We start from the raw sequence: 24,843 nt of genomic DNA, 5'->3' as shown, positions 1-24,843 counted from the left end.
TAAGGCAATGTGCTGCACAAAAGACTGAATTATTAAAAAAAAAAATCTTGCCCTTTATTTTAAATGTCAGAGGAAAACTAATAAAATCTACTTTTCTGTCTTAGTATTTAAGGCTTTTGAAAAACTGATGTAAGATGTTTTAATACCGGTTAAGACCCCGTTTCTTAACTACCAGCAGAATTTATCCAGAAAAATAAAAGCTGATCTCTTCTGTTGTGACAAAATGAAATAAATCTGTAACTCAAAACATCAGCTGAAGTGCGATTTGAAAATCTGACACAGAAAAGAGAAAAAAATTGAAGCTTTCACAGTTTGGATTCCATTTATTTAAAAATACAAAAGTCCAGTTCAGGAAATAAAACTTTAAAATGAGAGATGAGTTTGGGCTAAATACCATCACAAGAATAAAGTTGTAACTGCACAATTGAAAAAAAAAAAAGAAAAAAAAATACAAATCATAATTGGGTAAGAAAAAAATATGGGAAATTAGTCAGAATTGTGATCAGCAAAAATGTTTCAAGTATTTTAGTGTTAAATCTGAAGTGTAAATAAAGGTACGAGTTTGTTAACAGTCATGTATATCCCATCGATGGGAAAATTCACTTTTTATTTGTGAGATACGGACAAAACAAAATGAGGCAGGTGGGGGGGAGTTAAGCTTTTGCCAAAGTTCGAATTTTGCCAAAAAAAAAACAAAAAAAAAAACTTGTGAAAAAGTTAGTGTTGTGCCCAAAGATAGCATCTAGAATTTAAGGTTGTAATTTTATGAGAAGTCATGGATATTTGGTTTTATTTTAAATGCATCAAGAACTTTTAATTTATAAAAGTCTTGTTTTGTTACCCTGTATGTCAAAATATTTGACATTCACATAATTCTTTTATTCTCTAAAATTTTCTATTAAATTTAGAATTTTAACAGCACTTTGATAATGCAAAACATTACAACTTTATTCTTGAAAAATCTTTTTCCCTGTGATAGCTGTTTCGCTAACTGTGATAGCTTATTAAAAATTCATCTTTAGCATTACAGTCGCTCAACCAATCAGGTTTCATCACAGTGAACACACCCACATCTACTGAAGAATCACATTTGAGGAAAAAAAAAAACATACCTTCAGGAAATGTTTTGGCTGAAATAAGAAATCTGAAAGCATTTTGTCGCCCCCAAGTGGCAGCAATAAGTTCCCATCATCCAGAGTGAAGAAAGGAGCAGAAAAATAAATTAACCCATCATTTACACACCCTCTTTAAAAACCTCTCCAATAATTTACGAGCAGTCCTGAATGGCACAGTTTGTGTGTTACTTTGTAGAGTGTCCATAGGTGGCGCTCTTCACCATCTGGCCCCTCAGGGACCCTCTCCCGTTGGTCCCGTTGGACCGGCCGTGGATGAGGAAGACGGCGGCGCCTCCATCATCACCTCTTCTGCTCCCAAATTTCGGCCATGTTGAGGTCGAGGCACTCCAGACTCCTCAGCGCCTGGACGTTCTCCGTGTAGAACGCCACGTCCGCCACCACCAGCCTACATGAACAAACACAAACACTGAAGGGGTCTGTCGCTGCCCCTAACAAGGATTTTACAGTCAACTCTTTAAAATGGTTTAAGCTCCGCCCCTCGTATTCCTGAATAGACACGTATTTAAGGCGGAAGGTTTAACGACGAGGAACATCTGATCTCAGAGTTAAAACGTGTGTGTGTGGCTGGAATTAAAAGGCGAGTGGGGGTGTTACCCGTGCTGCGGCCCGCCGTCGTTGATCACGCCGAGTCGAGACAGCTGCCTCTTCAGGTGCAGTTTAAAACCGGCGTTAATCCTCAGGAACAAGGTCTGCAGGACAAAAACATCTACAGTCAGCAGGAAAGACAAAATAAATTCATTAGACACGGGGTCCAAGTCCCGCACGCACACCGCCTCCCGAGCCCCCGTGAGGCCTATGTGACTCGTAATGGTGCAGCTTTGAGATGTGGGCTACCCGCTGATCCACGTGGGCAAAGACGCCATCATGCCAACTTTGCCATCAAGAGGACGAACTTTAACCAAGACGTCTGTAGTCGTTCAGTTCTTCCACTCAGATCACAGCCGCTGCTCCACCCTGTGCACGCCGGCTCCCTGCAGTCGGTTCTCCTTCAGAACGTCGGCGGCATTTGAGCCACCGAGCTCATTTTAATAAGCGCATCTCCTAACGGTCCACAGAGTCCACGTGCACAGACGGGTGGAGATCGAAGTGACGGCTTGGGACAAGATTGATTTTACAAGTTTTACATATTTTACATTACTGCGTAAAAAAAAAAAAAATGGAAAAACAGAAGTGGGTGTGGCCAATATCAAGATTTGTCACACTTCAGAGAATCTGTGGATGTATGAATTTTGACTGTGCGATGAATTGTTTTGAGTTGTGGTCAAAACGTTAATAAAATGCATCTTTCTTCATTATAGCGCCACCTAAAGGCAACCTTTGCTGTGTCCCCACCTCGTGCTGGTCTGTATCATCCCTGAAAATTTCAGCTTGATATGCTGAATGTGTGAGCCACACCTACTTTTCATAAATTCAAAAGGAAACAGGCCACGCCCCCTTTCAATGAATCTAAATTTGGAAAAATCCTTTTGATGTGAAGCAGCAGCGGCTCTACTCAGAGTCCCTCCCAGATAGTCTACAAGTTATATTCATTTTTGAAATGTGCTGCTGCTTCACACAAGAAGCAAAAAGAATTTAATTGCTACTTTATTTATAACACGAAGGCTGTGTTAGCGAGGAGATGCTAACAGGCTAATGCTACTGTACGAGGCACAATGATCTCAGAGCAAACTTCTGTTCGATGCCAAACATGCACGTCATTTTAAAACATACATTTAACAGCTAGCTATACCTTAGCCTAATCTTCCTTACTGCCCTCCAGCTTTTATTCAGTGTGTGGTCCTTCAGTTTAAGAGTATGATTTCTTAATTAAGCTCTATAAGACTCAGCAAATTCCTTCAAATTCAGATATTTTTCTTCTTGTTTTATGCCAGCTGGCATTCAGCATAATGGTGCATTACTGCCACCTTCTGGCTGGGAGTGTGGATTACACAGGAGCTGCTCGTCACACGTAGACTGTGCCACCTTGTGGCCAGAGACGGCGGCGCAGTATTTTTACATAAGGCCGAGGACCAGCCACACACATTTGGTAGGGAGGTGTCATTAGGGGCGGGGCCATTAGGTGTTTGTTGGTATCATTTTTATAAAAGGTTCAGACTCACCTGCGTCTGTTCTTGAGGTAGAAGCTCATTAATGGCTTCGTGCATCTTGGTCATCTGCTTACAGATGTTCCTGAAGCAGGCGGAGGGCATCGGCGCCTTCACCTCGTACTGAGCACACACACACACACACACACACACACACACACACACACACACACACACACACACACACACACAGCTGAAACTGCTACACAAAAACACTGGTTTCCCACACTGACACCTACTGCTCCATGTGTGTAAGCACAGGTGCCGTTACCTTTGCTAGAACCTTCTCAAACAGGCCGTCCATGATGGCCACCAGCTTGGCTAAGATCTCTGTGATGTGATCGTTGTAATCCTGAAACACAAACGGCGTTAAGGGCAGCTCGCCGTACAGCGGCGGTGGCGCGTGTCAGCTGCGTTACCTTGATGATGTGGTCAAAGTGTCGCAGCACGCTGAACTGTTTAGGCTGCAGTTTGGTCATGAAGTGAGCTTTGATGACGGGAATGTAGTGAACCACCAGCTGCAGGCAGCGCGACGCCAACGCTGCACACAAACACACACAGCGTTATTTACCCAGCCGCTGCACGCCATCTGACGCGTCCATGAGCGTGCTGCTGCTCCCACCCAGGTTTTTGGTGGTGATGGTCTTCAGACCGACGACCTGTAGCGCTCCGGCTCCCAGAACCAGCTGGCAGCTTCGAGAGTTGAAGTGCTGCAGAAACACAGCAAATAAATAAATAAAATAATAACATGTTTAGACGGAAAAAAGGTGTCGATTATTCAGCAATGAGAAGGAAAAAAAAAGAAAAAATAAAAAGAAAGAAAAAAGTGTTTGGAACCGCAGGGTCAGACCTTGAGGAGGTCGGACAGGCGGGTCAACATGTCGGTGGCAATGGACGGGATGTCGTTGACACACTGACAGTATTCCAGAAAGATCCGAATCAGCAGCAGAACAGTTCTGTGGAAGAAAAAACAAGGACATTTTTCTTATTTCCTGCATACTCAGCACTGTAGCTCCGCCCACATGGCTCCCAAGAGGATTATGTAATAATTAGGGCTGGGCAAGTTAACGCATTATTATCGTGTTAACGCATTAATTAATTAACGCCAACAATTTTTTTATTGCACATCAACGCAGATTGTTTTTTTTCCTCAAGTCTGTTGCTGACTGCTGTCACGGACATGGAGAAGGGCACAGAAGTTTTACCTGGCCATTTTAATTCTAAAGTGCTTCCTGACGGCGTAGTCAACAGAACGAAAGCCGCTAAAGTTCTCCTGCAGTGTGCCCCGCACCGAGCGCTGGGGGAAAGTTCTCCTTGCAGCAAACCGTGCACAGAGCACTGCCAGACAGGGGAGAGCGGGGCCAGCTTCCCCTGGAAGATGTTTAAATTTATAACCCTCTGAAACACTACTGCCTGCAGTGTGAAGGAAAGCCGTAGTTTTTTTTTTTGTTTTTTTTTATTAATCATTGTTACAGCCTTACTTTAAAGCCAAAAGAAACAAGGCATCAGGCCAAAACACAGAATAGTGCAGATGTGTGTCAGGAACATCAGAACTGCTAATTTATACACAGCAGTTTATTCAAGAAAATCCTCGTGGTTTTGTTTCTTACATTAAATAACTTGTAATTAAAATAGTTTTAAGTAAAAAAATAAATAAAGATTCTTTAAAAATCTTTGATGTTTGTCTGTAAATTAAAACCATAACTCATCTGTTGTTGTTTCAGGTGAGATGATTTCTTGATTAACATGATAATGACCTTGGACATTTATTTTTAGACAAAACAGCTTGAAAAGTAATGTGTACATTTTTAAGTCTGGTATTTTCATATCTGCATTTCAACCAGGAAATAAAGAAACCATAAATAAATATAAATATTTATTATCAACACAACTGGAGATGATGTAACAATGACTGCAGTGTGTTTGTTCATTAGGATTTCTCATGATTAAATAATTATTTAATCGAGTGATTTCAACATTAAATCACGTACAGACTTTTCGATCACATTGGATAAACGTCCCGTAATTTATATTTTGTTATTTTTCCCTGGTGTACTGAAGAAAAATAAAACCAAAATAAGATGCCCAGCATGTTTTCTGTGTCAGTGTTGACGGTATTGCACAATCCACGATCACACTATGTACCGCCCGCCCCAAAAAAGTAATCACGTGGTTATTCAGGAATCTGTGCTGTGATGTCATTTACCCGACGACGGCGTATTTCTGCCCGCTGACGAGCAGGAACTCTGCAGGCTTCCTGCTGTCTGGACCTGAGTGAGACAGAAACCAGACGTCTGTCAAACATCAGCAACGTCTGGTTTGTTCTGACATTAAGCATCAATAAAAACACCTCTGCTGATGAATTCAAACAATATTTAATCACCAAACAGAAGAGACACTTTGGCGGGTTTTGGACTGTTTAGCGGCAGCCCACCTGATGTTTTGCGCTCCGGTAGTGTTATTCTGCCGTCAGCGATGGAGTTGACCAAATCCTGGAACTCAGCAGGAACGTCGGCCTGCTTCCACCTCTCGTTGTCCAGGAGGAGGCTGATGGGAGGAGGAAAAAAAAAACAAAAAAAAAAACACACGCCACAGAAATGTGTCGCGTAACGCCGGCCCACATCAGTCATTTAATAAAGTACAAACATTCACAGACGTCCATGAACATCTAACGCTGACATTTGCTCTGATGGTTACCTGAGTTTGGTTTTACGTTCTTCATGAAAGCGCTGAACAAAGCGATTGGCTTGGCTCTGCAGCGCCCCCCTCAGGGAGATACTGCGCCTGCCGCACAGCTTCTCTGTGTCCCTGACAAAAGCTTCCACCGCCTGCGAGAGGCACACGAACTCCGCCGAGCTGAGACGCTCCAGAGAGCCGTCCTGCAGAAGACAAATCAAACGTTTTTAAAAGGTGCTTTACGCTCAATTCTGTCAAACAGACATCAACAGACATTACAGACTAGCCAACAACGTTAGCCAGATTAACTAAAGATGCGCCGTCTTTTAAATTGCAAAAATAAGCAAAATGGACAAATAAATATATGCTGGATGTTATTTAACAAAGTTTGAACAAAAGAAGTCATCAGATGGACGCAGACTGCTGGTCCACAGCAACGTAAGACGTGGGTTTAGGCAGGAAGCTCTCAGCTTGTGGTGTGTACCGTAAGGACTAAATGCCAAAAATAAGCAAAATGGACAAATAAATATATGCTGGATGTTATTTAACAAAGTTTGAACAAAAGAAGTCATCAGATGGACGCAGACTGCTGGTCCACAGCAACGTAAGACGTGGGTTTAGGCAGGAAGCTCTCAGCTTGTGGTGTGTACCGTAAGGACTAAATGCCAAAAATAAGCAAAAGGGACAAATAAACGTCCATGGGACAAACTAATGATGTTATTTGACAGTCTGTAGAAAGACGTCGGGTAAACATGGATTACTACAATGAAGATAAGCCGATCTTACTGTCATTTGGTGTCGTGCAACAGTTCCTAAAATAAGCAGAAGCAATGTCTTCCATCAGCTTTATTTTTTTTTTACATTCAACGAGTTGTTTTCATGGTTGTAAACAAGGAAACAGAAAATGGCCATAAAACCCTGAAAACGTGTGTTGGCTGCAGAACCTCATTAGCATTCGTGTCTAATTTACTTTGTGTCATCAGGCTGGAATTGTGTCATATATGAACGAAGCATTTCTTCTTCTTCTTCTTTGATAATAGCAGCGGCACGTGCGCAGTATTAGCTCACTGAATGGTGGTCCTATCTGAGGCGCCCGTGGCGGTTTGTGGGAGCCGTGAGGTCGGAGGTGGTCTGTGTTGTCGGTACCTTGGCTCTGGCGGTGAGGACTTTGACACAGCGGTCGTGGCTGATGTCCGACGCGGTGTGGAGCAGCTCCTGGATGCTGCTGAGCACGTGGTTCAACTCCAGCTCAGAGGGCATCATGTTCTCACTGGGCCTGAGGACAACCCCATTCATCAGTCTGTGATCATATGTAGAACTTCAACAGCAACCTGCACGCAGGCTGACAACGTTCTAAACATTTTTAAGAAGATAGAAGAAGAAATAACCATACATAAAGGTGGCGCCCCCTGCTGCCTGGAGTCCCTGCTCCTGGTTGGCGAAGGACTCTGCGGTGTCCGAGGTGGACTCGCTGCCAGCAGCTTCCACCTGAACCTGGAGACTGGAGCTCTGATCGAGCTGCTGAGCCCCAGGCAGAGCGTCGCTAATGAACAGGCCCTCGTGGGTGAGGTAGGCGAGCTCTGCCTCCCCTTGCACCTGCAGGGGACCCTGGAAAGGCAGCTGGTCTGAAGCCATTGAACCGGCCTCCTCCAGCAGCCGGGCTTTCAGGTTTGACTCCAGAACTTGTAGAACTACGTTCCTGATCACACCCAGAGTGGCCTGAGAGAGAGCCAAAAAACTTAACATTTTCACAAATATCCAAAAATTTCAATCAAAATGGTGCAATTCCTTCATCCTGCCAGGAGGAGGCAACAGTGATGGTTTACATTTCAGTCTTGAATGTCACTCTGTGACTACTGCACCACACAAATGTTTCTTGAACAAAAAACACTGATAATTTAATTAAAAGTGCTTCTTTATCACCCTGTATTATAGAATAGAACAGAAACTTTGTCACAGCACATATGTACATAGAACAAAACTTGTCCTCTGCATTTAACCATCCTAATTACAGTTAGACACAATCCAACCACTAGGGGCAGTGTGCAGCCACAGTCGAGCATCCAGGGATCAACTCCAGATGTAGACGTTGCCTTGCTGAGGGGCAGAGAAAGGAGCAGACCCTAAATAAGCATGTTTTTGACTGTGGGAGGAAACCGGAGTGCTTCATGCGATGTCATGACTTCATCGACGCCATGTCGATGCAACCTAGTGCCAAGTTGATGCAGCTCAACAACACCATGAGGGACGCAAAGGGTGACGCAAAACGGACACCAAAAATTAATCGTTTAATTTTTTCTGTGTCGAGCACTGGATGCAGAAAGGAAGTCGTTTTCTCGCACGTTGAGGCAATGTAACGGTACTTAACGTGACTGGATGCCACCCGATGCCGATTTATGATTCCTGCTGTGCTCCATTGTTGCTGAGCTATAAATCACACAGGATTGTTGAACTTTTTATACCAATGCAGTAAAACTATACCGCTCAAACAGCACGTGAACAATTAAAAGAAAAAAAAATGTGCTCATTACAGCCTGCAGCTGCAGGGAGCTCAGGTTCTCTCACGACTGTGTTAAATAAAGTCCTTAAGTCCTGCTCACAGACTGAGTACCAACTCCTCATGGAGGACATCTCCTCCACATCCACCCACAGACTGTTCACGCACGCCAGCTGCAGCTCTGGTCCCAGGAAGAAATCAGAGCACACATCTGCTCTTTGTACAGTCTGGCTGCAGGCAAGCTCCTTATAGCGCTCACCACCACCACCACCACCCCCCCGCTGCGTGCAACTGATGCAGACATTCCTGCATCGTCATGACACCACATGAAGCAACTCGAAGCAGGCCCGGTGTGAAAGGGGCTTAAGGTCCGTACTGTGGAGCTTGCACCGCTGTGAAGCTAAAATGTTTTTATTGTGACATCAGGCAAAATTATTCACTGCAGTTATATATATGGTATGCTTCAGTTATGATCCATTTTCTTTCTTTCTGTTATCGAACGACATTAACGTTGTCAGCGCAGCCATCACCTGCGATCTGAGCATCTGGACTCACCTTGATCCTCTGCAGGAAGAGAAGGAACCTGTCAAAGATGTTATTCAGCAGCTCAAACCACTGAGGGGTCGTCATCAGACGCATGCGGTCAGCAAGCCTGGAGAGACACATCAAACATATCACATGAGTGAGACCCTGTGTAACAAACCAACCGTTTGTCACGCTGCCTTCACTTGGACTGGCAGTCACCACGGCACATCAATCACCTTTTGCATAAACAGACTTTTCGTCTGTTTTGGCCCCGCCTAGCTGGCGGCAGAGCGACCAGTTGCCTCTTGTTGCTGTAAACCACCAGCTGATTGAAAATGAACAGCAGGCGGCTGCTTTGCCTCTGTCTCTTTTAGTTGATGTGACCAAAGGGTGACGGGGTCCCAGCCTAAAAACAAGAGTGCTCTGAGAGCACAATATGCCCCGCTGGCAAATGCTGCTTTGGTACAAGTGCTGCTACATTCTGATAATATTTCAAGGACTTGTACAAAGTTTCCCAAAATTCCTCATAAAAATGTGAGAGCAGTTGATTTCAGAACATTTATACCCTTTTAGGGAGGAACAGACCAACAAAAATTGGCACGATATAATCCCCCTTTGGGCCTTTGGCCATCAGGGATTAAAAAAAAAATAAAAAAATGCATTAATTAATAGTATCAGACAACCCTCTTCAGGAAAAACTACGCAATGACACCATTTCCAACTGCCAAAGTATTTTTCGGGATTGTTTATTCAGTAAAATACACATTTTCATACAGTAGTGTTCAGAATAATAGTAGTGCTATGTGACTAAAAAGATTAATCCAGGTGTTCACAATAATAGTAGTGTGGCATTCAGTCAGTGAGTTCGTCAATTTTGTGGAACAAACAGGTGTGAATCAGGTGTCCCCTATTTAAGGATGAAGCCAGCACCTGTTGAACATGCTTTTCTCTTTGAAAGTCTGAGGAAAATGGGACGTTCAAGACATTGTTCAGAAGAACAGCGTAGTTTGATTAAAAAGTTGATTGGAGAGGGGAAAACTTATACGCAGGTGCAAAAAATTACAGGCTGTTCATCTACAATGATCTCCAATGCTTTAAAATGGACAAAAAAAAAACAGATGCGTGGAAGAAAACGGAAAACAACCATCAAAATGGATAGCAGAATAACCAGAAGGCTCACCCATTGATCAGCTCCAGGATGATCAAAGACAGTCTGGAGTTACCTGTAAGTACTGTGACAGTTAGAAGACGCCTGTGTGAAGCTAATTTATTTGCAAGAATCCCCCACAAAGTCCCTCTGTCAAATAAAAGACATGTGCAGAAGAGGTTACAATTTGCCAAAGAACACATCAACTGGCCTAAAGAGAAATGGAGGAATATTTTGTGGACTGATGAGAGTAAAATTGTTCTTTTTGGGTCCAAGGGCCACAGACAGTTTGTGAGACGACCCCCAAACTCTGAATTCAAGCCACAGTTCACAGTGAAGACAGTGAAGCATGGTGGTGCAAGCATCATGATATGGGCATGTTTCTCCTACTATGGTGTTGGGCCTATATATCACATACAAGGTAACATGGATCAGTTTGGATATGTCAAAATACTTGAAGAGGTCATGTTGCCTTATGCTGAAGAGGACATGCCCTTGAAATGGGTGTTTCAACAAGACAATGACCCCAGGCACACTAGTAAACCAGCAAAATCTTGGTTCCAAACCAACAAAATTAATTCCTCGCAGATGTGAAGAAATCATGAAAAACTGTGGTTATACAACTAAATACTAGTTTAGTGATTCACAGGATAAAAAAGCAGTTTGAACTTAATAGTTTTGAGTTTGTAGTGTCAACAGCAGATGCTACTATTATTGTGAACACCCCCTTTTCTACTTCTTTTTTTTACTAATAGCCCAATTTCATAGCCTTAAGAGTGTGCATATGATGAATGCTTTGTCTTGTTGGATTTGTGAGAATCTACTGAATCTACTGGTACCTTGTTTCCCATGTAACAACAAGAAATATACTCAAAACCTGGATTCATCTTTTTAGTCACATAGCACTACTATTATTCTGAACACTACTGTATCTGAAAAAAATAACATTAATACTTCAGTCAGACTCTACAAACAACTCTGTTTAATAACTTTTGCAGCTTCATTAAATTAACATTTTCTAACTTACTTTGTGACGACTTCAGTGTCAATTTCGTCGATGTGTAAAACACTTTCAGTCACACACTGTGAAGACAAACGTGCCGTCAGTGGCCGTGTGATCATCACGTCATCACTCGCAGACTCTTACTGCTGCCGTCGTACCTGAGTGACGATGGCTTTGGCAGCAACGATCACCTCGTCGCTGTAAATGCGCAGGAAGTCCAGCTTCCTCTGCCGCAGCAGGCCGAACACCAGCGACTCCAGACGCTCCTAAAAACATACCGAGGAATTCAAACTCAAATATCACTCAGCGCGGCTGCTGAGGACACCGCGCCTTTCAACACAAATTTACACAAATTTACACATCCGTGAAGATCATCAGAAGCAAAGATCCTGATGCAGTAACCCCGCCCATCTGGAACTCCACGCACATTAAGACAAACACACAGTGTTGGCACGATAAGAGAAAGCTCTGTGACCCGCAGACGTCTTATTCACCCTAAGGACACAAAGTAGTCCTGCACCCTGAGAACGCAGAGTCCGGGCCGGTACGTAAGGCTTAATTAGGTCATTTAGGTAGGGAGGTGCCAGTCCATGAACAATTTTATAGACTAGTAGCAGAACCTTAAAATCTGATCTCACTGGGACAGGAAGCCAGTGAAGAGACACCAAAATGGGTGTAATGTGGTCAAACTTTCTGCTTCGTGCAAAAGTCTGGCTGCAGCATTTTGAACCAAATGGAGAGCCCTAATGCTGGACTGCAGTAACCCAGAAAATAGAACATTGCAGTAGTCCAATCTAGAAGAGATAAATGCATGGATCAGGGTCTCAGCATCAGCCACAGACAGGATGGGACGAATCTTCACTATATTTCACAGATGGAAGAAAGCAGTCCTCATAATATTTTTAATGTGGAGGTCAAAGGACAATGTAGGATCAAAAATTACCCCAAGGTTCCTCACTTTGTCAGTGTGACATATGACACACGAGCCTAAGATAAGCGTTAACTGGACAAATTGATGCTGATGTCTCACTGGACCAAGAACCATCATTTCAGTCTTATCAGAGTTTAAAAGTAGGAAGTTGCTGAACATCCAGCTTTTTTTTTTTTTTTTGACGCAACACAATGCACTAAAGACTTTGTGTATGAGATTACCAGCAGTTATCGGCATGTTCAACATGTATGTATCCATGAAAAGTGATCCCATCTTTCTGCAGTATGTGCCTGAGGGGTCCATACTGCTAAAATACGACCATCTGGGACAGATGTGGTAAAATGGAGAAAATCTGTAAGAGTAGATACCTCTCAGGACACAGTATCAGATTTAAAACTCTCCTCATGGGAGGAGGATGATTGTTTTTATTAATCTTAAGGTAAATGTTGGTTTTCCTTTAAGCTCTGTAGAGTCCAAACAACTGAAATAGTTGTTTTTAATGGATGGTGTCATCACAGGTCCACAAACCACATGCTGTTTCATGCGAGGTAGGTGTGCACACACACTCCTTTAAACGGGCCGTTAACAGTTTCCAATCATGATGTGAAATCACAGAAATTCACTCTAATGCTCAAAATGGCTCCATTTGTAACCACAGCAACCCTGTTCAGCTCCATCCAGAAGTCAGAGTGGGTGTCTTCTTCTGCAGGCCTTCCGTCCTGTGCACCAGCATGGACTCCCAAAATTTTCTGTATATTTGTGTTGTCAACTGTGTCTGTAGCATGGCCCAAGCACAGGGTCACCCCTTTGAGTCTGGTCTGCTGGAGGTTTCTTCCTCAAATCAGAGGGAGTTTTTTTTCTTACCACTGTTGCCTGTGTTCTTGCTCTGGAGGTTAGTAAGGTTAGACCTTACTCGTGTGAAGTGCCTTGAGGCAACTTTGTTGTGATTTGACACTATATAAATGAACTGACTGTGTTTTATGGAATGATCTCCCTACTACAATAAAACAGATTCTGCAGAGACAGTGTGGAACTATGCTTCCTATCCCTTTAACTCATCTTATTAGCAATAGAACAGGTCTCGGTCTCACTTCATCTAAATTCTGAGTCTGTTAGCGAAGCACAGTTCTAGCTGACGGCAATCACCGTCGTATTCTCTGTCCATTTGCTCCTGGTGAACTCATACGTACTGATGACATCATGCAAGGCTGACGGCTGCACAACACTGGGTGCTGGACTGACCATAGCTGACGCAGCACACTGCAGTCTGGTTTTGGAATGTACTCCTACATGAAGATGTGATGGACAGATGCTGGTGCCACATTCCAGGGCGATGGACAACCCTCTGCCAACGACTGTGTCCTCATCTCAATTAATGCACTTTGCTTTGAAGCTATTCTGTTTTTTTCTGTTTCTTCAGCTTGGTTAAAAAAAAAACTTTGTAAAAACCTTGGAACTGTTAGAATGGCCTAAGCAGATGGTCACTCCTCTGAGTCTGGTCTGCTTGAGGTTTCTTCCTCAAATCATCAGAGGGAGTTTTTTTCTTACCAGTGTCGCTGGTGTGCCTGCTCTGGGGGTTGGTATGGTTAGTCCTTACTCGTGTGCAGTGCCTTGTGGCAACTCTGGTGTGACTTGGTGCTGTATAAATTAAATATACTGAATTGAAATTAGATGTCAGCTAAAAGCTGTTTTATCTCAAACATCACGTCTGTTCGTGATTCTGTTCAGAAAATTTTCGTTCAGTTTCCATCAGACTTTTAGAACAAAAACAGTTTGATATGATTTGATTTTGGTCTTGCTCATGGGCACCTCAGTTACGTGCACTTCCTTGAACCTCCAATAATGTTGCTTGTGTGAAGGTTCTGAGACAGTTACACAAAAGTAGATTAATCAGAAAGTTCTTAGGTTTAAACCTACGAGAGCTTCATGAACAGACTTTCTGGCTGAGATTGTGTCTTTGTTCACACCTTCTCCACCACCTGCGGCTCCTCCTTCAGGCTGCGGCTCAGGTCACTCCTGGCGTACATGCTGAAGTCCTCCACCATCATCTTATCGATCAGCTTCTCCAACTCGCACAGCTGAGAGCCCAGATGTCTGAGGGGACACAGAGGACAAGTGATCCCACAGGGCTCCTCCGGGCTTTCATGCATGTGTGTTTTTTGTTGTTATTGTTTTTTACAGTAATGAACAACAGGAAATCAGGTCAGAGATGTTCACACACATTCACAAACTGCAGACCTTTTGGTTTAAGGTATTTTTACTGATACGTTTAAAAATCCAAAGTTTCTATAAACTGTGTTAGCACAGACAAAAAAACAAAACAAAAAAAAAACGCTTCAGAACATCAGCTTGAACTAAAAACAGATTAAATGTTTCTGGGACTCGAGCTGATGAAATGTGACGGTTCAGCGTGCATCTGTCACACTACACATCCACGTAGAGCGCGCCTGAGTCAGTCACGTCACCGTGTCAGTGGTTTGACGGATTGTAATTTTTATGAACACGCTGTTGAGTTCCTGGTTCCTGACGCTGCGTCTTAAGAACTTATGAACTACATAGAAAAATCATTTGATTGGCTGACTTCAGTGAGTGACGCCTGTACGCACGCTCACCATCACACATCCTACTTACTTCCTGTATCAAACTGTCCAACAACAGGAAGCTTCAGAAAATCCCAGCTGGAACGTTTACATTACGAAAAGCGCGCGTTCGATTGACAAACTCGGAACACAATATGGCTGCCCGCAGTAAAACATTGGCGTGTTGTTGTCGTCTTTAGGAAGAATACGTGCGGCTCACTGCAGGTGAGCAGGAGAGAAAATATCTCACGAGTCCATTTCTGTTTCCATATTTTATGTAAGATTTTATGAGGAGGAATTGTGCACAGTTCTTAGATGAAGCAGACAAAACCATCAGAATCAAAATCCATCCGTGAACTGAAGGGGAAGCGTTTTCTGTGAGTAGTGGACAGATGATGTTTCAGCGTATTGTTAGCTCACTGAACCTTCAGTCCTGATTAGCTAAAACTGTCCAACATCTGCACGCCTCAGCCGTGTGCTTTAAACAAAAACCCCAGAGGTTCACTCAAGGTGCAACCAGACGACAGAAATAATCCAGCAGCTGAAATCGCTTTAATTTGAACAAAGGTCACCAGTCCAAAGCCCCGCCCCCTCACCTGAAGCTGTGGATCCCCTGCAGCTCCTGCTGCAGCACCTCCTTCGTGGTGGCGATAAGCTCCAGTGCGCTGACGAACTCGGAGGTGGAGAGCAGCAGCTGGACCGTGGGCTGTGTCTGGTGCACTGCCGCCATCAGCTTCATCTTGTTGTGCAGCTTCACACAGTTGTTCCTGGTCAGGGCGGCGCGCAGGGCCCTGAGGGGCCCCTGGCACATGACCCGATCCATGGCAGCGGTCCGTCCCCGCAGCACGGCCACGGCGCGCTGCGTCTCCTGCAGCCGGTCCTGCAGCTCATGCTGAGAGGACATGGCGTGGAAAAAGGCGTCAGAGCGCAGCGAGATCTGCCGGGCAATGCTCACCTCAACCACATCCAGGTAGTGACTCAACTGGTGGGGGAGCAGACAAACAGAAGAGCTTCAACAAACATCTGAACCAAAAACAAGAATCCAGGTCAAAACTAGGAGGTGGATGTCTGCGGACATAACGACTAAACGTGGAATGCAGATCAGCGGTGGATCTGCATAAAGCTGACGTTCAGATCATTGTGTGGACGGAGTGGATCCACGTCAGCCAGCAGAGCCCTGGAACCAGACTGTTTCACCTTCTCCTGCAGCAGTTTGGACGAGGCTACATCTCGGCCGCTCTTCCCTCCAGCGCTGTTAAAGTGAGACCACGGCAGGACGGTGCTGAAGGTGGTCGGGTCATCCAGAGCAAAGTCAGGCTTCATGAAGATCTGAAGAGTCCCATAAAAAACAAAAAACAAAAAAAACAAAAAAGTGACATCATCAAAACCAAGTCAGGAAAGCAATAAAACCACCTCATGATTACAATCCTGTATGTGTGTGCATATATATATATATATATATATATATATATACACACACATACATACATACATATACACACACACACACAACCCCTGGCAAGGACGTTCATTCAGTTGTTTAATTTTGTAGAAAAAAAGCAGATCACAGACATGACACAAAACTAGTCATTTCAAATGGCAACTTTCTGGCTTTAAGAAACACTATAAGAAATCAGGAAAAAAATTGTGGCAGTCAGTAACGGTTACTTTTTTAGACCAAGCAGAGGAAAAAAAAATATGGACTCACTCAATTTTGAGGAAAAAATTCTGGAATCATGAAAAACAAAAGAACACTCCAACACATCACTAGTATTTTGTTGCACCACCTCCGGCTTTTCTAACAGCTTGCAGTCTCTGAGGCATGGACTTAATGAGTGACAAACAGTACTCTTCATCAATCTGGCTCCAACTTTCTCTGATTGCTGTTGCCAGATCAGCTTTGCAGGTTGGAGCCTTGTCATGGACCATTTTCTTCAACTTCCACCAAAGATTTTCAATTGGATTAAGATCCGGACTATTTGCAGGCCATGACATTGACTCTATGTGTCTTTTTGCAAGGAATGTTTTCACAGTTTTTGCTCTATGGCAAGATGCATTATCATCTTGAAAAATGATTTCATCATCCCCAAACATCCTTTCAATTGATGGGATAAGAAAAGTGTCCAAAATATCAACGTAAACTTGTGCATTTATTGATGATGTAATGACAGCCATCTCCCCAGTGCCTTTACCTGACATGCAGCCCCATATCATCAATGACTGTGGAAATTTACATGTTCTCTTCAGGCAGTCATCTTTATAAATCTCACTGGAACGGCACCCAACAAAAGTTCCAGCATCATCACCTTGCCCAATGCAGATTCGAGATTCATCACTGAATATGACTTTCATCCAGTCATCCACAGTCCACGATTGCTTTTCCTTAGCCCATTGTAACCTTGTTTTTTTCTGTTTAGGTGTTAATGATGCCTTTCGTTTAGCTTTTCTGTATGTAAATCCTATTTCTTTTAGGCGGTTTCTTACAGTTCGGTCATAGACGTTGATTCCAGTTTCCTCCCATTCGTTCCTCATTTGTTTTGTTGTGCATTTTCGATTTTTGAGACATATTGCTTTAAGTTTTCTGTCTTGACGCTTTGATGTCTTCCTTGGTCTACCAGTATGTTTGCCTTTAACAACCTTCCCATGTTTTTATTTGGTCCAGAGTTTAGACACAGCTGACTGTGAACAACCAACATCTTTTGCAACATTGCGTGATGATTTACTCTCTTTTAAGAGTTTGATAATCCTCTCCTTTGTTTCAATTGACATCTCTCATGTTGGAGCCATGATTCATGTCAGTCCACTTGGTGCAACAACTCTCCAAGGTGTGATCACTCCTTTTTAGATGCAGACTAACGAGCAGATCTGATTTGATGCAGGTGTTAGTTTTGGGGATGAAAATTTACAGGGTGATTCCATAATTTATTCCTCAGAATTGAGTGAGTCCATATTTTTTTCCTCTGCTTGGTCTAAAAAAAGTAACCGTTACTGACTGCCACAATTTTTTTTCCTGATTTCTTATAGTGTTTCTTAAAGCCAGAAAGTTGCCATTTGAAATGACTTTAGTTTTGTGTCATGTCTGTGATCTGCTTTTTTTCTACAAAATTAAACAACTGAATGAACATCCTCTGAGGCCGGTGATTCCATAATTATTGCCAGGGGTTGTAAAAGCCAGAGGTGGTGCAACAAAATACTAGTGATGTGTTGGAGTGTTCTTTTGTTTTTCACGATTCCATAATTTTTTCCTCAGAATTGAGTGATTCCATTATTTTTTCCTCTGCTTGGTCTAAAAAAGTAACCGTTACTGACTGCCACAATTTTTTTTTTCCTGATTTCTTCTAGTGTTTCTTAAAGCCAGAAATGACTTTGCCATTTGAAATGACTTTAGTTTTGTGTCATGTCTATGATTTGCTTTTTTCCTACAAAATTAAACAACTGAATGAACATCCTCCGAGGCCGGTGATTCCATAATTTTTGCCAGGGGATGTATGTGTGTGTGTGTGTTTTTATATGTACATTATTTGCAGCCATAAGAAAAAAATATAACACTCTAATGCTAAAATACCCTCAGCCATATGAACATAAAAACGGGAAACAGAAGTTAGCTGTTTTTGAATGGGTCCAAGGTCTGTGTCCCAAGAATGTTCGCTGTGAATTTGAAGACTGGCAGTAACAGGACTGGACTTATGCTGAGCACAGACACACGGATCGAAAGTCTTTGTAACACACGATGACTGTATTTTGGCCTCGGGTAAAAATCAAACAGGTATATAATGTACTTCTGGTATGACACCTGTGTGACTTACCTTTGGCACTTGTTCCAGCTCAGCTCTGGATTTATCTGAAAGAACAACAGATCACCATGACTCCTTTAGTAAGGCGTGTTATAGCTCATTTCACACCTTAATATCTAAGCCTAAATTTAAAAAAACAAATTAAATAAACATTTCTATTTGCAGCTGTAAAGACAGAGGACAGACAGAGCAGACGAAGAGGACTGTGGAGGATTCTGTGGGCAGGCAGGGAGGGTCCTGTTTAATAATTCACACCGTGATTCGTCGTGATGCTGGAAACTGCGTCCACGTCGTCTTTGTTGGGACAGATGGTCTTACAGCGTTCATGAATTCTTTCCTTCTAAAAATAAAACAAGCAGATGGGATCATTGGAGCTGAAAGTCAAACGTCTGCAACAGTCAGTCCAACATCAGTCCAAACCAGAACCACAACACAACACACCAGGGTTCATGACAACGGCTTCATTATTACAGTCTGGATAATCCAAGTTAAATAAACAGCTGCTTAATGCTGACAAACGGCTTTCAAAGGTCTGGGTTCCTTCAGTTCAGTCAGCTGAGCACTGAAACGTGAACAATAAACCAGCTAAATTACTGTTAAAGTGCCTTACTGTCTGTAAGGCACTTTAACATGTGACCCTGAAACCTGACAGACCAAGTTACGTCTACGCTTCAACAACATCTGGACTACTCAAAACCACACGTTCCCAAAATTAGACACGTCTCACAGGAAGTGAAAGAAGGTCAAAGAGCACATAAAAAACCTCTGTGTGATCAGTGACAAATGTTAATTTTAGCAAACACAAAGTGATCTCAATTCAGAGTAAAAATAGTTCAATTTATTCCAGATCTGAACCATCGACACCATGAGCCCATCAGACCTCCAACACGTTCAGCATGTGCTCACCACCCTGAGAGTCCAGAAGTAACAGGACACCCTCACAATCGCATCTGAAGTGAATGCTTTCAATATTATGTTTAAATATGCAAACATCCTGTTTGTTCCCTCAGCAACTGAAATGCTGCTTGACTGGATTCACATGAGGTGACCGACTCGCCCGCTTCACTTAATACATTATCTCAGTTTGCTTTCTTCAGCATGTTGCTATACTGTGTTTAGTTCTGGAACATGAACACAGCAGGACGTCGCCAAACACACTGCTCAGCGCTCTGCAGGCCTCTGACTGTTCCTTTGTTTAAAAAACAAAACAAAACAAAAAAAAACCTCAAATCAGAAAAGTTGGGAAAATATGGAAAAAGCAAAAAATAATAATAATTAAAAAGACACCCTAGTGATTCTTACATTAACTTTAACTTCTCGTGCTACTTTGTTTTTTTTTTTGTTGTTGTTGTTTGTTTTGTTTTAAAAATAACTTAAGTCATGAAAATCAGGAACTTTTGTCTGCGGTCCTGAAAAGTACAAAAAATAAAAATAAATTCAGGAAAAGGAGCAAAACTGATCTGAGCTCATAACTTCAACTTTTTTGCCCAGCAGAGATGACAGTGTCAATATCATCTGATCAGAAGTGTAACAATAATAATTGTCTTTACATTCCTTCCTGGATAAATACATTAATCTTCACCACAAACAGTCGCTCAGAAACAGTCAGGAATACTCATTATTTTTAACCATAACTGCATCAAAATGAACACAGTTATGACATTATAAACATGTCACCATGACATGAAATCACACTTATGTGAACTCTGCAATTAATCCACAGCTCACATGCACTCCAAAGCGTGTGGGGCGGTTTGGACAGATCAGCTCTGATCCATGACACCACTAGTATGGACCCAAGATACTTCATGTTTTGTGTGGTCCATTTCATTTCATTTATTAATGCACTTCCATTCCTGCATTTAAGGACTGCAACACTTTCTAAAAAATAATTCCAATGCAGGTCGGTGTGATGGATGTGAGATGTTACCTGAGCCATGTCCTGCAGGTAGGATGTGAAGTGATCCCTGGTGATGTTGGGGAGGCAGAATGAGGGCATCACCTCGGTCTCTGCAAAGTCCACGCCCCATGTTTTGGTGAAAAAGTCCGACTCCCTTTTGGCAAGCCGTGGGTCGTTCAGTGCGGCGGGAAGATTAACCTTTGAGCTGTAGACCGTCCACCGCTCGTGCTCCGCCACCACAGACGGGCCGTCACACAGGCCCCGCCCCTCACCTGTGCAGATAACCGTCAAAGAAAGTGTGCAGTACTGAGCCAGTCAGTGGGCTCATCTACTTCAGGGACCCACTGACATTTTCTTAAATGTCTGATAATGTCAAGAACCACAACCAATCACTGGATCAATCAAACAGCCTCTCAGGCAAACTGATAAGATGTTGTCAGTCTGTTTCCAGCCTCTCAAACGTGAAGGTTTGTTACATTCTACTGACTGACATCACAAAGTGAATTTAAAAAACTGCCCCGAGTTAAAGTGTCGCGTCTCTCACCCATGGGCTCCTTGGGACAGACGTCAGGCAGCGGGCGGACAGGCCGGCGGCGGGGAGGGGAGGGATCTGGAGCCTTGTGGTAGAACCCATCTCGGCCTCCTCTGCTGGGACGAGGCACGGGGAACGAGCCGTGGCCGGAGGCCATAGCATTGGGAACAGGCCTCCCAGGAGGTTAACTGTACACAAACACACACAGGTACACAACATCAGAGCCACACACACGTGCGTGCGTGCACATTCCACGACACAGCGGAAATGTTTTTCCAGTAGCATTCTTAACAAGGACACCAACCAACCAGCCGAGACGGGAATCAGCACATCGTCCATAATCACCGGAATTCTCAAAATCAATGACAAAAATCTGATGATTGGTTCACCTACAAAAATAACTTATTTTAAGATAACCTGCCCAAACCGTGTTAGTATTACTTAAATGTAGAGGATTGCTTCTTTTCTCTCTTCTGTAATCACTGCAAACGGACTATTTCTCAGTTTTAGAACTTTTAGAGTTTCTTTTGTTTTGTTTTTTTTTAAAGGGGACTCTGAGTTGCTTCAGGTTTTTGAAAACTGCAGCAACAATTTTAAAATAAGCTCATTTCTGAGACAATGATGAAAGAGCGCTGCTTCACTCCAAGCTAACGAGCGACGTGACGAGTACGAGCTCAGCGGCAGCCGTCAACGTGGATTTATGTGGCGGGTCAGACACCGCACTGTTTATCACATCATAACGCTGAAGAGAGGATTATGGGAAATGCCTGCTGCCTCACGCTTATGACTCCCTCCATCTTTTCATTAATATCCACTCCAGCAAATAATATTTTAACATGTCACTTCATTGTTGAGTCAATAAAATTAAACCAATATGATGAGAAAATCCACATCGATTTCCCACAGTAAAGTGACTTCTACAGACAGCGTAAAATCTCAACGCAACAAGAAAATAAATTAATTAAAAACTCTAACTGCAAGACACGTTGGTTTGTGTCACAGAATGGCCAAAGTCCTTCAGGGAGACCTCGATGGAGTTTTGAGATGATCTGATATTCCAGATTCATAAACTTCTAAATAAAAAAATATATATGGTGGAAGAAACAGAACGCACAGAAAATTTACCTCATAGCTGAGAGATTAAAAACAAATACAAACCTATTTATATTCACGAGAAGAACGAGATCAAGACCTCACAGAAAAACTCCAGACACTCCAGACACACCAGCAGCGTAGCCCTTTAGCGAGTGCTAGTTCAAAGACTTTGATGAGAATTACACAGTGGCATTTATTTTTGTCTTTTTCTCACTGTTGTACTTCATTAGCTGTTGGTCTGCGTGAGATCAGACTTTCCGGTTTTGCTGATGACATGAATCTTCTCCAGCTTTATATCTTGCACGTTATACTCTTAAGAAGCTGCCATGTTAACATATAAACATGCTTCATGGTAGTGCGCCCGCTTATCACACAGAATGTCTAAAGTCTTCATTAGCGCCCCGTGCTTTATGGATGTTCTAAAGCACTTTGTAACATCAGCATTATTATTAATTATTATAATTAACATCAGCACAGATTTCTATTACATCTCTCAAGGACTCTAAGGACGCTGTACACAGAAACTGATCAGGGCGATACGCCAATGTCCTCTGACATCAATACAGACGAACACATTCATATCTACCTACTGAAAGTGCCGTACAAATAACGGTTAGTGTTCTTACTGAATTACTATGACAATCTGTTCCAAGAGTGAGAAAGATGTTTTAGTGTTTTCGTTTTTTAGTCACTGTCCCGTTGACCTCCTGAACTTAGTCACCTTCTAAGTCTTTTAAAACCAAACACAAAACTAAGGCTGAAACTAACAATTTTCAGAACCAATTTGCTGATCAATTATTTACATTGTTCAGTCTGTAATATGTCAAAAAAAGTGAACGTCACTGAATGTCACCAGCTCAAGATGACACCTTGAATTTAGTGGTGCTCCGATCGATCAGCCACCGATCATTATCTGCCTATTTCCGTGAAAAAGTATGTGATCAGCGTATGTCAATCAATGCCTTTCATTTCCAATCACAAAAACTGATGGCCTGTAGCTCATACTTTGCAGCCTGTAGAGGCCCTGTGTGCAGTGTAGTGCCCCAACAAACATGTAAAGAACAAAAGGTAACACTAGTTTTTTTTTTTTTTTTTTGACAATGCACAACAGAGTTTGCTCGTGCACAAAACAGAAGCCATGCCCGGGTTTTTTTGATTTAGTAACTTATGATAGTTTATTTGAATGCAATCTGCATTTGACTTTGAATAAATCCCTTTTTACTTGACCTTATTTGATTTATGTGATGTTGTGAGATATACTGCCTTTTATTTAGTCAGAGGGTCAAAGAGCCTTCTCTTATTGTGCACCCGCTCTATGGAACAGTCTTCCTACGACCATGAGGCACTCAGATTCCATGGACATTTTAAGTCAAGACTAAAAACAAGTTTTTACTCCCTTTCTTATGAAAAGTTTTTTAATCTGTGTTATTCTTTTACTTGTGTATTTGAATCTTTTACTCACTTATTTTAAATTTGATTTTGAGCGGTGTTGTGTGAGGCACCTTGAGGCAACTTTTGTTGTGATTTGACGTGGTATAAATGAATTAAATTGAAATATTTATTTATTTGACTTTCTGCACTTTGAGAGCCTTAATGTTTTCAATCTGTTAAATTTAGGTGTTTTTAAGTTGTCCTTTTGACTGAATAGTTGCCGCATTGTGCCTGCAAGGTTTTTGTATGTTTTCCCTTGAAGAATTACATAAAAACACATTTTTGTCTAAATTAAGGTGATTTTATGGTTCCTTTTTTATGGTTCATCACATTTGCCAGATCACGTAGCCAGTAGCACTCATCATAACTAAATCAAAAAATTTACAGCCAATCCATGTGATCAGTATCAGTGATTGGCATTGATGGCACTCAAGGCTGATCTGTAGCATAAAACCTGACCAGAGCATCCCTAGATAAAATGTCTTGTTTTGTGCACAACCCATATTTAGTTTACTGCCAGACAGCTGTACAGCAGTTAATACAACAAAGCAAAAAATGCTCACATTTAAGAGACTAAAATCAAAGAATTTTGATTTTTTTTTAATAACAAAACAATTAATTGATTTATTTAAGGTGATTACTAACTTAATTATTGCAGCTGTACTTAAAAGATCTTGGCTATTTACAATGAAAATTAATGCTCATATTTTGTTTTTGCATAATGTAAATCTTGAATTCTGGCCTGGAGAGAATTTATTTAATTCTGTTCTTAGACATTGTCTTCTTAATATTTTGTTTATACAGTTTTTATTTGTTTCATGTGGTAAAGCACTGACTGCTTGACAGGTGCTACATAAATAATGGTGGTTTTATTATCATTTACAAAGTGTCCTTATGACATCATAAAGATCTACCATTTGATTGGCACAGATGATCACAATCACCCACTGAGTGCACGGTTTGGTTTTAAAATGTTGGAGGGTCTAACTTTAAATACACTGAAGATTACTGATCATCAACGTCTCTTTGGGATCAAACTCACTTGTTTCACCCGATAAAATCAAAGTCACCACATTAATGTCAATATGTTCAAAAAGACTTAAAACCCGTAAATTCTCTTTTCAGGACACACAGTTGTCTTTATCCGCTAGCGGTCGTTTAATTTAACTGACAAAAGAAAATAAGCCAAGATCTGTGGAGAAAAACGCTGCTAATGCTACATGCTAACGCTGTCCAGCCGACTTACACGTAGAACGGCTAATGCTAACCAGCTAGCGTCGGTGAGCGCAGGCCGTCTGCTGCTGTCCGTACCTGTGCCGAGGAACGGAGCAGCCTCTGTCTGTCCTCCTCAACATCACAGACAGTCTGTTGTCTTTGGACACACGCACACAAACATCCGTCAAAAGCCGAACATCAGCCTCTTCGACAACTAACTCCGCTTCCTCCTCCTCCTCCTTCTTCTTCGTCGTCGTCTTCAAACAGCATTATTTGCATTACCGCCTCCTACTGTCGG

The 24,843-nt window shown here is 42.3% G+C and overlaps 1 protein-coding gene and 1 long non-coding RNA gene across 2 annotated transcripts; one reads left to right on the top strand and one right to left on the bottom strand.

Moving 5' to 3' along the window:
* Positions 1-287: 287 nt before the first annotated feature.
* On the top strand, positions 288-1,095 carry LOC117525820. The gene is made up of 2 exons (XR_004565152.1): positions 288-981; positions 1,023-1,095. It is a non-coding gene; the product is annotated as an uncharacterized LOC117525820 (long non-coding RNA).
* Positions 1,096-1,116: 21 nt separating this feature from the next.
* vps54 (VPS54 subunit of GARP complex) lies at positions 1,117-24,795 on the bottom strand. Its single transcript, XM_034187748.1, has 23 exons — positions 24,642-24,795; positions 20,817-20,992; positions 20,303-20,544; positions 18,628-18,712; positions 18,385-18,419; positions 15,776-15,907; positions 15,175-15,560; positions 13,967-14,093; positions 11,227-11,334; positions 11,093-11,148; positions 8,949-9,045; positions 7,290-7,615; positions 7,043-7,172; positions 5,918-6,099; positions 5,655-5,767; positions 5,427-5,490; positions 4,071-4,176; positions 3,843-3,930; positions 3,640-3,761; positions 3,492-3,572; positions 3,236-3,343; positions 1,731-1,825; positions 1,117-1,521 (listed from the first exon to the last, which is right to left on the bottom strand). The coding sequence occupies exons 2-23, from the start codon at positions 20,959-20,961 to the stop codon at positions 1,416-1,418; spliced, it is 2,934 nt and encodes a 977-aa protein (XP_034043639.1). The 5' UTR covers positions 20,962-20,992; positions 24,642-24,795; the 3' UTR covers positions 1,117-1,415.
* Positions 24,796-24,843: the final 48 nt, after the last annotated feature.

This window comes from Thalassophryne amazonica, chromosome 15, assembly GCF_902500255.1.
Source record: "Thalassophryne amazonica chromosome 15, fThaAma1.1, whole genome shotgun sequence".
NCBI lineage: Eukaryota > Metazoa > Chordata > Actinopteri > Batrachoidiformes > Batrachoididae > Thalassophryne > Thalassophryne amazonica.
This window is presented reverse-complemented; position numbering and strand designations above follow the sequence as displayed.